This window comes from Equus caballus, chromosome 1 (genome assembly GCF_041296265.1).
Source record: "Equus caballus isolate H_3958 breed thoroughbred chromosome 1, TB-T2T, whole genome shotgun sequence".
In the NCBI taxonomy this organism is placed as follows: domain Eukaryota; kingdom Metazoa; phylum Chordata; class Mammalia; order Perissodactyla; family Equidae; genus Equus; species Equus caballus.
Window position 1 is genome coordinate 167,248,507 of NC_091684.1, and position 13,886 is coordinate 167,262,392.

At 41.1% G+C, this 13,886-nt stretch overlaps 1 protein-coding gene across 11 annotated transcripts in view; it reads left to right on the top strand.

Annotated features, from left to right (window-relative positions):
* RYR3 (ryanodine receptor 3) overlaps window positions 1–13,886 on the top strand; it is a 484,412-nt gene that overhangs the window by 357,200 nt on the left and 113,326 nt on the right. For 10 of the 11 annotated variants that reach the window (XM_023620680.2, XM_070239375.1, XM_070239401.1 and 7 more), the window contains 3 exons: window positions 4,643–4,823; window positions 6,056–6,164; window positions 8,625–8,745. In XM_023620680.2, coding sequence (XP_023476448.2) covers window positions 4,643–4,823; window positions 6,056–6,164; window positions 8,625–8,745 — 411 coding nt within the window. The remainder of the gene's footprint in view (window positions 1–4,642; window positions 4,824–6,055; window positions 6,165–8,624; window positions 8,746–13,886) is intronic. The other variant, XM_070239385.1, reaches the window with a different exon arrangement.

Genomic DNA, 13,886 nt, shown 5'->3' on the forward strand with positions numbered 1-13,886 from the left:
AGACCATACTGATGAGCCCTTGAGCTGGGAGACATAAATCTGCTAGGATATGTCAATTATATCTCATAAAGCTGGAAAAAAATCTTTTAGGGTCAAGAGGACAAAGTAGCATTTGAAGGGCATAGTAGATATAGATGCTTAAAAGAATCAGCTGGGGGCCGGCCCGGTGGCGCAGCAGTTAAGTGCACACATTCCGCTTCTCAGCGGCCCAGGGTTCGCCGGTTCGGATCCCGGGTGTGGACATGGCACAGCTTGGCACTCCATGCTGTGGTAGGCATCCCACATATAAAGTAAAGGAAGATGGGCACGGATGTTAGCTCAGGGCCAGGCTTCCTCAGCAAAAAGAGGAGGACTGGCAGTAGTTAGCTCAGAACTAATCTTCCTCAGGGAAAAAAAAAAAAAGAATCAGCTGGTTCATTTCTGTCCATGTATTCAGGTTTTTAGAGACAAAAAGGGTGTAATAACCATTCTTCAGTGTGAGTGGTACTGAAGGGGAGGATGGCTAGGATTAAAATGTAAGATGTTGTTCTTATTCTCAAATTTACAATCTGAGGAAATGGACAACCCAGGCTGTTGGAAACAATGGCTGATAATTGGTCTGGTAACACAATGATGGTTAGTCACCCTCAGCTTTCCATTCAATCATCTCAAACTTCTAACTTGATGTTAAAGAGATGCTTGAGCATACAAGGTTAGATAACTCAAACGTAAAATCCCGTTCTTATTAAATACACAGTCTACTGAGGAAAATACAAATGGATACAAACAATTCTTTAATTAGACTTGTGTTCAATGCTTAAAGAAAGAGTATGGGGTGTTTGAGAGGACCAGATCGTCTGGAGCCTCCTAGTGTAAGCCGGTCCTGAAGGATGAAGTGGAATTACGTAGGTCAAGAGTTATGTAAGAGGAATGAGGAGGAAAAGAGCATTCCAGCAAAGGAACTTAAAACTGGGACCCAGTCAGAATATAGACAGAAAGAAAAGCGGTGGGCTGAAGGTAAGATCATTACATCCCTACTAATCATTCCTGTGGTGAGAGTGACTTCTTCAGGGTGAAATGGGGAGAATCATTCCCTTTCCATCCAACTTCTCAGGGATGTTCAAAAGAAGGTAGTAATGTGAAGACAGTGTTGAGAGCCTTTGAGGAAAGGCACTGTGAACATTCACACTGTTATTAAGCTCATGATTCGTCTTGGAACTCAAGCAAAAACATTGTTGTAAGCCCTTGGGCAAAACTAGTTTACCTCAGATCTCTCTCTCCCTTGAAAAATTCCCTCAAGGAGCTGGCCCAGTGGCATAGTGGTTAAGTTTGCACACTCGGCTTGGGCAGCCCAAGGTTCGCAGGGTCAGATCCCGGGTGCAGACCTAGCACCACTCATCAAGCCACACTGTGGTGGCGCCCCACATAAAATAGAGGAAGATTGGCACAGATATTAGCTCAGTGACAATCTTCCTTACAAAAAAAAAATATACCTTCAAGGTCAATATTCAGCTTTCCCCAGTGGATTTGGCTGGCAGTCCAGCTTCCTGAGCTACAGATAATTAAGAAGAGAATGTTCTCTCTCTGCTAATTCATGCCATCTTCTCTTTGTAAAGCCTTGGGAAATTCTTTTCCTCGGTCCCCCCTCTAATTAGCAGCAACAGTTGCTCTTCAGTTCCTTCCTCTTGCAGGGTGCCCTCTGCATCCCCCACAGATGTCCACAATTCAGTAATCAAGGATGGCTTCCTGGATCAGTTGTAGCAGCCAACCTAATTAGCTTAGATCTGAAGAACTGAGCTTCAGATAAAATAAGGCTAATTTGGCAAATAAATTTCAATAGCAAACTCAATACAGAACTTATAGTCTGGTTTTTCCCATTCTGTTGCATATTGTGATCCATGTCGCATTGAACTCCATGGCACTCAGCACTGTGGGAAGAGCTGTGTTGAAGTCAGCATGCTGGTAAAGACTCTGGCTGACCCACGAGTGTTTCCATTATGACAACTGAAAGAATCAGAGAATAATATTTAAATAAACTTGATTAACAGGGTTATTTTTTCTCCAATTTTGACACTTAAAATTTCAGAATTTTAGCTTCATTATCCTTGAAGTGAAAAATGACAACTGGGAAGGTAGATGTTTGTGCTACCTGATAAATTTTGGAGGTCAGCATTTAAAACTAGTGAACTTTGAGTTATATCTATGGTTAAGCATATTGCTTTCAAATGTATTGATTTTCCTGTTGCTTTTCTTTAAGTGTCTCTGCTTTGGTTAAACTCTTATCAGGTATAAATGCTAGGTTCAACTGATAGGAAAGCATGGGCCTAGGACTTAGCATCATCACTTTATCTAAGCTCTTCTACAAACTGCACAATGTCACTTCACCTCTCTTTGGTTTCTCTCTTCATTGACTCTTTCCACCACACCATTATTTTAATTATTTTACCCTTTTAGCATCTCCTGAGAATTTTCTTCACATGGATTCTGGTTTAATAAAAACAAATTCTTTTTTGATGTTCTTCATTAGATGAAACTTGAAGGCAAGCTTCTTTACAAAAGTTTTAGTCTCCTTAAAGGATTTAGCTATAAAACAGTGAATGTATGCTGATGGGCTATGTGAACTCAGTTTAATGAAAATTTTTCTGAATTGAGTTACATAATTTTAAAACTTACAGTGGTATGTATTCATAATCTTGAATTTTACCTGCAGTGCAAAAGGTTGAGGGCTAAAAAAGGATGCCAACAGGCCAAGCTCTAGACCAGGACTATGGCTGTGACATAGGGCAGACTCTCCAGTGCTGTGAGACATGTCTTGTGTTCGAGTATGAGTTTGTGTGATAGATGAGGACAAGTTAATTTCAAGCATTCAGACAGCAAGCTCAGCCCTCTGATCCTCTGGACACGATGGGAGAAATCTCTGTGTATGGTTTAGACTAATAGACTCACTCTAAAATTGGAAGAGGCATGAATATGTCAACAGGGCAAATGAGGCCCAATGAGGTTGTGCAGCATGCACACTCACACAGTGATTTGCTAAAAAGCTATAATAGCAAGCCAGGTTTTCTGAGTTCCCATTCTAGTGCTCTACTGACAGCACTTCTAAGTTGACTCATAAGAATGTTCATTAAACAAAACTTAAACTCCTGTGATGGTTTTAAAATACCTCTGTATTCTTCAATGCTCCTTCCCTCCAAAAGATGGAGCTTGACTCTTCTCCCTTTGAGTGTGAGCTGGACTCAGTGAATCACGTCTTATGAATAGGCTATGGCAGAAGTGACAGTGTGTGACACGTTGTAAAAGGGATCACAGCTTCTGCCTTACACTCCCTCTTGGATCATTTACTCTGTGGGAAGCCCGCTACCATGTCATGAGAACACTCAAGCTGACCTATGGAGAGGTCACGTGGTAAGGAACTGAGGCCTCTAGCCAACAGCCATGCGATTGAGCAAGGAAGCTAATACTCCATTTCCAGTCAAGCCTTCAAAAGACTGCAACCCTGGCTGACATTTTGACTGCAACCTCACAGGAGCTCCCAGCCCGGGACCACCTAGCTTAGTCACTCTCAACTTCCTGACCTACAGAAACTGAGATAATGAATATTTATTATCTTAGACTGCTAAGATGTGAGGTAATTTTTTACACAAGAGTAAGTAATTAATACAACAGTTTATCAGGATGCATCCTCTATTATATAGCTGAATCCTCCAAGAAATATCTAATGATTTTGTAGAAAAGTTTTTCTTCAGACTTCATCCAGTAGACAATATTAAAAAGTCTTGTCTTTGAGTCTGAGTCCAGGAATAAGTTCTCAGACACAAATTAAGATTTCATCTGAGACAAAGTTTGTTTTATGAAGTTGTTTAAACAAGCTGTAAAACTGCTTTTGACTCGAAGTCTTGGCTCTGACAGGCATTGGCTATCCCTGTCTACATGTGACAGTTCCCCTGCTTAATCACTTCTTCAGGAAATAATACCCTGTCTTAGTTGTCTGTTGTTCTTCCAAAGAGAAACACCAGCAGAATACAATTCTCCAACCGTAACTTTCTACAGAGCTATTTTAGGAATAACTAAGACAACTTTACCAAGTAGGTTTTCACCTGGATAAATGATTTCAGAAATACCCTGAGGTACATCCACACAAACCTGGTTGTTCTGGGGCGTGTATTCAACTCTGTGAGGATACAGCTCAGGAGCTAACATGTCACTTCTCCAGATGTTAATTGAGGCACACCAGCTCAAGTTACCATTTTAACTTTTAAGGAAGTTAAAGGAAGGAAGGAAATACCTTTTAAGCACCAGTCATGGAGTTACTAAGGATGTAAAGTTCTTTTATTCTCTGTCACTTGTGAATTAGTCAGTAATCTGTGGCAGACTCCGTAGTGTATTTCTTGCCCTCTGAGGACCTAAATATAATGAAATAATCTGAGCTGCACAAAATCCTGAACTGAAAAGTAAGATTCTGTTCTATATTGGTTAATTGTAGTTCTTCGAGTAAGTGGATTCTGACCTAATTTATCAAAGCTCACCTTTGTCTCCATCACTGTTACCAGCTAAGAGTGAGTGACAAGCTCAATCAAATACTGTTCTTCTAGCCTCGTCAATTAGCAATAAATTCTGGGGTTGTCCTTTCCAATGAGAAGGTAACAATGGCTCTTTTCCTTAGGTGAAAGTGTGGAAGAGAATGCTAGTGTTGTGGTCAAGCTGCTCATCAGACGCCCAGAGTGCTTTGGCCCGGCGCTGCGGGGTGAAGGAGGAAACGGTCTGTTGGCAGCCATGCAGGGCGCCATCAAGATCTCTGAGAACCCAGCCCTCGACCTCCCCTCTCAGGGATACAAGAGAGAAGTGTAAGTGAATGGAGTTGCCTTCTGGCACCGATATGCTTGGTGAGCTCCCAAATATTGTCAGTGCAGGGATCATAATGGAAGTGTCAATAACTTCCCCTGGTAAAGGACGCACAGGTGTTTTACAGTTGTGGTTAAAACATTTTAAATCACTTTGTCAAGCACGCTGTTGTCTTGACTCTCCCAGTAAGCCTAGAGATCAGTATCACCTTCACTCACTTCCATTTCTCCTACTCCACTCAGGACAATTGGGAAATCATGAAGTCGGCAAGCTCTTTTAGACAACTGCATCTCCCTACAGCATCACCACAGGAGGAAGTTGTACTAGAGGCTAAAGGGCCTGGACCCACAAGGTTACAGGCATTGTCTAACTCCAGCCAGTTCCCTTCAGTATTTTAAACCTTGGTGTCTCATCTCATACTTCACTTTTAAAAAGAGATAGTACCCTCCACTTCCTCTTCTTACAGTGTTTTGATTTGATTCCTGAGGTGAAAAAGAGAGCTACAGAATGTGAAAAACCACAGCATTCATAATCTTGGTATTTAAAGGTTAGGGATGTAGTTGGTGCATTAGCGGGTTGCCTTGTGACTTTCCCCTTGTCACGTCTTGTAAGCATTCCCTTTCTTTTATCACGGCTTCTAGATTAGACTCCAGAATCTTGAGGATGGGTATAACCCAGCAGAGGTAACTCTCCAGCTAGTTGGCTTTTTTTTTTTTTATCATTAGTTCCGGTATGTGATCTGGTAGAGTTAGAAAGAACCCAAAATATAAGCTGTCCCAACTTCCTCATTTAACATGAGAAAAACTGAGGCCCAGGGTCGGATAGCTTGTTAGCAGCAGAGCCAGGGCATGGACTCGGCCCTCCTGACTCCTTGTCCATTGTGAATGGAAGAAAAAGGGAATGAATGTTCAGGAAGGAAAAGGAAATGAATGGTTGGTAAGAGCTTTGGGGATTACTGTGCTGTTCCATGAGTATGTGTCGTCTGCAGGATCAGCTCATGTCAGTACTCATGCCTTAAAGTTCATGGGACCCTAGGAATGTCACAGACAAATACTTCAGTTCTTTGAGCTTGTGAGTAAAACCACCTTGTTAACTTCTGGAGGCAGAGAAGGTATCCAATGGAAAAGATGCGTGATTCCCAGGACAAGCAGAATAGGTATTTCCATATCATGTGTAATAACATGGCCACACCTGCCAGGCTTCGTCACGCCTCCCTATGTTGGTTCTCTCTCAGCAGCACGGAGGATGCTGAAGATGACGAGATCGTGCACATGGGCAATGCGATTATGTCCTTTTATTCGGCTCTTATAGATCTGCTGGGCCGCTGTGCTCCTGAAATGCACGTAAGTGACAGAGTTCCCAGAGAGCAACCTTGAGGGACTTGAACCAAGAACACTGTAGAGTTCTTGAATGTAATTTCTTCTTCTGTCTCTGGCATTTGCTAACATGCCTTTCTCTCAGTTCCTTTTAGCTAACATCAAAAGTAGTTTCTATCTCTGGTGCCTGATTCGACAGCTTTCTAAGGAATGACTCCTGCGCAAATCCCTGTGTTGTATGATTTCTCTGTGACACTAATAAGGCATATCCTCTTCATATTCTGTTTTGAAAACCTCCCAAAATTATGTTTCTGTGTGCGTCAATTTGGTCAAAATGTGACCAACTTGTTGCTTGTTTGTGGCCACAAGAGCACTCCACGTGGAAAACCTTTTCTTGACGACCACGGTGTTAGGCACCAGGAAGGTAGTCTGTTCCCATGGTTCATATTTGATTATTTCCCAGATGTAAGCTTTGCAGACATTCAAAAAGGATGATTCTATTTTTATGGGATGTCTTCTAGACTTCCAGTTTTGAACTAAAAAGTTGTGCTCTTCCTGTACCCTTTTTCACCTCTGCAGGAGGTTGAGAGAGATTGACCTTATTGCACATAAGTTCTCACATATCGTATGCGAGAGAGGAGATATTACTTCTTACATGAAAACAGAAAAGATAGCCTTTTATATTAAAAAAAATACTTGGTAATTCTTTAAAAGAACTATTTGATTTGTTCGTTCAGGGCTCAGGTGCCTGCCTGCCTCCATCTGCAGAGCTCACTGCCTTTGGATTATTCCAAAGCATCTCCCAAACCACTTACAATGCAGATTGGATTGATATAAACAGTGCTGTCTGGTATAGATGAGATTGTGTATTTGGCCACCGCAAAGTTAACAGTGGATGTGTTGTATTTTTTTAATACTAATGAAAGTCAGAACCCATTAAAGTAGTGGCTTTCACACTTTTTCCACAAAAAAAATTGTTTTGACCATAGTAAGAAGTATAATTTACTTTGCAGCCTGGTATATATATATATATTCCAGAAACAAAATTTACCCTTTCTACAGATACTGCACTCTATTATTTTCTATTCTATACTAATCTATTTCATGCTTTTTAATGCCAGCCACAACCCACTAACTTGATTTTACAACCCACTATTTGGTCTTGACCTGTAGTTTGAAAGACACTGCATTAAAGCATCCACTCTCATCTCTCCTCAGGTATGTCATGGTCTTGTCAAATACACAATCTAGCCTATTTCCAAATCCATCAGCAAGTATTAAGGGAAACCGTGGAAGAATCTAGGCTAAAAGTACTGTGGCTAGAAGAAGGTCTAAATCTTGAAAAGGGAGGCTGATTAGAATTTGTAACTCAGGATTCTTGTTCCTACTGAGATAAAACACCTTTACCCACATAGACCCATCTGTGCCTTTAAACAAATAAAGGAAACTTGAAAGGGAACCAGAGAAAAACCCTAGTTTTTCAGTCTTGGGGGAGGTCTGTTCCCCTCATTACCTATCATCACTTTGGAAAGCAAGTTATACAGTTTGCTTGTTCTCAGGAAGACAGGCAGCATGGGATAGCTAAGCCATCAGAGCCCCATCTGGGAAGGCGTTTCTCCCTTGCTTAGTGCGCCTCTGGCCCGACATCCCCTCCCCTGGGCCCTTGTTCTGTGTGTGGGGAGTGGGGGCAGATGCCATGATCACTGACAGCCTCCCCTCTGCTCACAGGAATGAGAGGAGGCAGGTAGGATCAGCACACAGGCATTCTCCTTTCCCTGGATCCTTCAAGCGTTGTAGCCCAGCATGCCATCCAGCTGACCTGGGGTAGATTCAATTCTGAGGTTGTCACAGTTCGGTTCCTGGCTGAGGGCCCGAGCCCAGAAGCATACCTGCTGCCCCACATGCAGGAGAACGTGCCCCTGTCCGTGCTGGTTGGCCCATCCGTGGCTGTACGGATCAGGTTATCCGTCCCGGGATAACTCCACTAAGATGCTCAAGTTCACTCTGACATACTCGACACCCCTCTTGCCTGCCCACGTCCCAGCGTTAGTCAAACTTTTAGGAAACTGAACTTCATAAGTCATTTCTATGTGTAGCAGAATTCTGGAGTCTGAAATTGTGGCCACATTGTCAACATTTGTGTCGTGGCCACTGAAAGCTCCTGATGTTGCTGTCACACTGAGACTCACCAATAGGCTCCACAATTACTGCTGAGACTTGATACGTGAACTGCATGACCGATGTAACCCAGCAAAGGAGTCCAGTTGCTCTTCTTGGTCAGAGTTATTCCCTCCGTAGCACGTCTTCTAGAAAATCAGGAGAAAGGTCTTCTTTTTCCCTGTGGCTACAGGTGTCTAGGGCAATTAGGGAAACATAGAAGTGTACCCATCCCCCCAGAGAAAACCATTTTATTGCCAGAGGTTTGGAGGTGGGTGGAGCAGGGGTGTGGGAGCTTCCTTTATCTTACTCTCCAACCCTGCATTGCAGCTTATCCAGACAGGAAAGGGGGAAGCCATCCGGATCAGGTCAATCCTGCGCTCCCTGGTCCCCACCGAAGACTTGGTTGGGATCATCAGCATCCCCTTGAAACTGCCATCCCTGAACAAAGGTAAGGGAAGCTGCTGAAGGCCCACGGGCCACTGGCTCAGGGGCAGGACTGTCCACCAGCACAGCGCTCCTTACAAGCTCCGACTTGCAGGGCAGGCTGCGCAGGCCAGGTGTCTTGCTCTTTTTCTGGCGATGAGTTCTCTCCTCCTGGCTCCAGCCAGCTACTGCGTGGGGAGACAGTAGCTCCCCAACTCCTGTCCCATAAATACGGATAGTCCAGACCTCGCAGTCTTCTGAACTCTAACCCTCTGGAAGGAGGCTGATGGAATGGGACCAATGAAACTCTCACCACAGCCTGCCTTCTCCTTTGCCTCTGTGTCCCCAGATTGTGCAGCCAGCTGGAGCAGCAGAAGGCTAGGGCCTGGTACAGATACCCTTCCGCCACGGTCCTCTGTACCTCGCAGCCATGGAGCATAAAGAGTTTTTCCCCCCAATGCCTCTTGTGACATTTGGCATCAGTCAATGTTAACTTTACCAAACTTATACTCTCTCAAAAGCATTCTGTTTCTCCATGTCACTCCACCTGCTATGCAGGCGGTTTCCTCCTGGCAGATGGAGGAATTGAAAAGATAGCATGACTCTGTACAGCATTCCAGAACTGGTGTTCCGTGGAACGTTTTTGTAGGAAATATTAATTGGTGTAGATGTTAACAAGGAGTTTGGAGTCACATAAGTTTGAGAAGTGCTGTGGAATATACCACATTTTTTCCATTTTCATTGAGATACAATTGACATGTAACATGATGTAAGGTGTACAATGTGATGATTTGATACACATATATATTGCAAAATGTTTCACAATAAGGTTAGTTAACACATTCTTCACCTTATGTAATTACCGTTTTTGTTGTTTTTAGGTGAGAATATTTAAGTTCTATTCTCATAGCAACTTTCATGTATACAGTACAATATTGTTGGCTATTGTCAACATGCTGTGCATCTGGTCCCCAATTACTTATTCATCTTATACCTGAAAGTTTGTACCCTTTGACCAACATCTCCCTTACCTCCTCCAACCCCTGGTAACCATCAGCCTGCTCTCTGTTTCTATGAGTTCAGTGTTTTTAGATTCTATATATAACTGAGATCATACAATATTTGTCTTTCTCCATCTGACTTATTTCACTTAGCATAATGCCCTCAGGGTCCATTTTGTTGTTGCAAATGGCAGAGTCTCCTTCTTTATTATGGCTAAATAATATTTCTCCGTGTGTGTGTGTGTGTGTACACCAACGACACACAAGGGTTCCCTTTTCTCCACATCCTTGCCAGCAATTCTTATCTCTTGTCTTTTTGATGATAGCCATTCTAATAGATGTGAGGTGATATCTCATTGTGGTTTTGATCTACATTTCCCTGATGATGAGTGATGTTGAGCACCTTTTCATGTACGTGTTAGCCATTTGCATGTCTTCTTTGGAAAAGTGTAGATTCAGGTCCTTTGCCCATTTTTTAATTGGATTATTTGGGATTTTTTGCTATTGAGTAGTATGAGTTCCTTATATATCTTGGATAGTAACTCCTTGTCAGATAGATGGTTTGCAAGTACTTTATCCCCTTCTATAGGTCGCCTTTTCATTTTGTTGATTGTGTCTTTAGCTGTACAGAAGCTTTTTAGTTTGATGTAGTCCCACTTAATGACTTTTTCATTTGTTGCTTATGCTTTTGGTGTCATATCCAAAAAATCATCACCAAGACCAATGTCAAGGAGCTTACCCCTAAGTCTTCTTCCAGGAATTTTACAGTTTCCAGTCTTACATTTAAGTCTTTATTCCATTTCAAGTTAACTTTTGTGAGTGGTGTAAGATAAGGGTCCAATTTCATTCTTTTGCATGTGCATATCCAGTTTTCCCAATATCTTTTGTTGAAGAAATTATCCTTTCTCCATTGAGTATTTTTGGCTTCCTTGTCAAGTATTAGTTGACCATTTATGTGTGGGTTTGTTTCTGGTCTCTCAGTTCTGTTCCACTGGTCTATGTGTCTGTTTTTACGCCAATACCATACTGTTTTGATTGCTATAGCTTTGTAATATAGTGTGAAATCAGGAAGTGTAATGCCTTCAGCTTTGTTCTTTCTCAAGATTGCTTTGGCTATTCAGGGTATTTTGTGTTACCATACAAATTTTAGGATTATTTTTTGTATTTCTGTGAAAAATGACATTAGAATTTTCTTGGGATTGCACTAAATTCACTGATGGCTTTGGGTAGTATGGACACTTTAACAGTATTAACTCTTCTGATTCATGAACATAGTATTTTTTCCACTTATTCATTTCTTCATTTTCTTTCATCAGTGTCTTATAGTTTTTGATGTATAAATATTTCACATCCTTGGTTAAATTTATTCCTAGGTATTTTATTGTTTTTTATGCTATTGTAAATGGGATTTTTTTGAAATTTCTTTTTCAGATAATTCATTGTAGTGGATAGAAATGCAACTGATTTTTATGTGCTTATTTTATATCCTGGAACTTTACTGAACTTGCTTATTAGTTCTAACAATTTTTGGTGGAGACTTGGATTTTCTATATACAAGATCATGTCATCAACAAATAGAGACAATTTTACTTTTTCCTTTCTGACTTAGATGCCTTTTATTTCTTTTTCTTGCCTAATTTCTCTGACTAGGACTTCTGGTACTATGTTGAATAGGAGTGGTGAGAGTGGGGCACCCTTATCTTGACCTTCATCTTAGAGGGAAAGCTTTCAGCCTTTCACTGTTGAGCATGATGTTAGCTGTGGGTTTGTCATATATGGTCTTCATTATGTGGAGGTATGTTCCTTCTATACCAAATTTGTCAAGAATTTCTTTATCATGAAAGGATGTTGAATTTTGTCAAGTGCTTTTTTTGTATCTATTGAGATGATCATATGACTTTTGTCTTTCATTCTATTAATGTGATAGATCACATTTATTGATTTGCACGTGCTGAACCATTCTTGTATCCCAGGTATGAATCCCACTTGATCATGGTGCATGATCCTTTCTAATGGACTGTTGAATTTGGTTTGCTTATATTTTGTTAAGAATTTTTGCATCTGTATTCATCAGGGATATTAGCCTGTAGTTTTCTTTCAGTATCCTTATATGGTTTTAGTATCAGGGTAATGCTGGCCTCATAAAATGAGTTTAGAAGTGTCCCCTCCTCTTCAGTTTTTTGGAGGAGTTTGAGAAGGGTTAGTATTAATACTTCTTGAAATGTTTGGTAGAATTCAGCTGTGAAGTCATCTGTTCCTAGGCTTTTCTTTGGGGAGAGGTTTTTGATTACTGATTCAATCTCTTTACTCATTATTGGTCTGTTCAGATTTTCTATTTCTTCATAATTCATTCTCACTAGGTTGTATGTTTCAGGATTTTATCCATTTCTTCTAGGTTGTCCAATTATTGACATATAAATATTCATAAGAATAAGATCACTTTTATGATCCTTTGTATTTGTGTGGTATCAGTTGTAACATTTCTTTCATTTATAATTTTATTTGAGTTCTCTCCCTTTCTTGATAAGTCTAATAAAGGCTTGTCAATTTTATCTTTTCAAAAATTCAGCTGTTAGTTTTGTTGATCATTTTGTTTTCTATTCTGTTTCATTTATTTCTGCTCTGCTCTTTCTTATTTCCTTCCTTACAGTATTAGACCATTCTGGATCTGACTATATACTTATCTTTAACAGTGTGTTGTATATTTCATATGTTTTCATGTTATTAATTAGCATCCTTTCATTTCAGCTTGAGGAACTCCTTTCAGCATGTCTTGTAAGGCAAATCTAGTGGTGGTGAATTCCCTCAGCTTTTGTTTGTTTGGGAAAGTATTTATTTCACCTTCATTTCTGATATTCTTGGTTGCATAAAATATTCTTGGTTGGCAGGTTTTTCTTTCAGCACTTTGACTGTATCATCCCACTCTCTTCTGGCCTGCAAACTTTCTGCTGAGAAATCTGCTGGTAGCCTTATGGGGGTTCCCTTAGATGAGAGAATTTTTTTGTCTTGCTGCTTTTAAAATTCTCTTTATCTTTGATTTTAGACAGTTTTATTATAATGTGTCTTGAAGAAGATTATTTTGGATTGAAATTTCAGAGTGACCTATTAGCTTCATGAACTTGAATATCCAAATATCTCCCTGTGTTTGAGAAGTTCTCAGCCATTACTTCTTTAAATAGCTTTCTGCCTCTTTCTTCCTCTCTTCTTCTGGGTCTTCCGTGATGTGTAGATTGTTTCTGTTAATGGTGTCCCATAAGTCCTGTAGGCTTTCTTCATTCCCTTTCACTTTTTTTTCTTTTTGTTCCTCTTACTGGGGAATTTAAAATGGTCTTTCTTTGAGTTCAGTGATTCTTCTGCTTGGTCCACTGTGCTGTTGAAGCTCTCCATTGAATTCTTCTATTAGTCGCTGTATTCTTCAGCTCCAAAACTTCTTTTTCGTTCTTTTTTATGTTTTCTATCTCTTTGTTGAACTTCTCCTTTTGTTGTTGTTTTGTTTTCTTCATATCATTAAATTGTTTATTTGTGTTATCTTTTAGCTCTCTGAGCATCTTTAGAATAATTATTTTCAATTCTTTGTCAGGCAATTCCTGTATTTCCATTTCTTTGGGGTCAGGCACTAGAAGTTTACTGTGCTCCTTTTGTGGTGTCATGTTTCCCTTATTCTTTGTGATCCCTGTAGCCTTGCAGAGGTATCTGTGCATTTGAAGAAGCAATCAGCTTTTCCAGACTTTATGGACTGACTTGGGTAAGGAAAGACCTCCACCTTCAGGTGAGGTACACTAAAGCTTGCTATGACGCCAGGTCTAGTGGTGCAGGGCACCAAATGCAGGAGTGTTTGACAGCTTTGGGTCCAGAAGGGGCATAATGTCTTGTCAGCTCAGGCCACAAGGATCCACAACATTGACAACTGCGTAGTCCTTGACAAGTGCTGTCAGGGGTCCTCAGTGGCTACCAGGGCTGTTGGGGTCCTCAGCCGTGCTTCTAGGTCTAGCAACTGGGGACCAGTGCAGGTAGTGGTGGTGGCTGGAGCCAGTGGTATGCACACACTTGGCTGCAGGGACCAGCTGCATGTGCCTTTGTGTGGCAGAAGCCAATTGCAGGCACACATGTAGTGGTGAGGGACAGGGCCAACAGCAAAGACCAGGTCCAACTATGGGTGCACTAG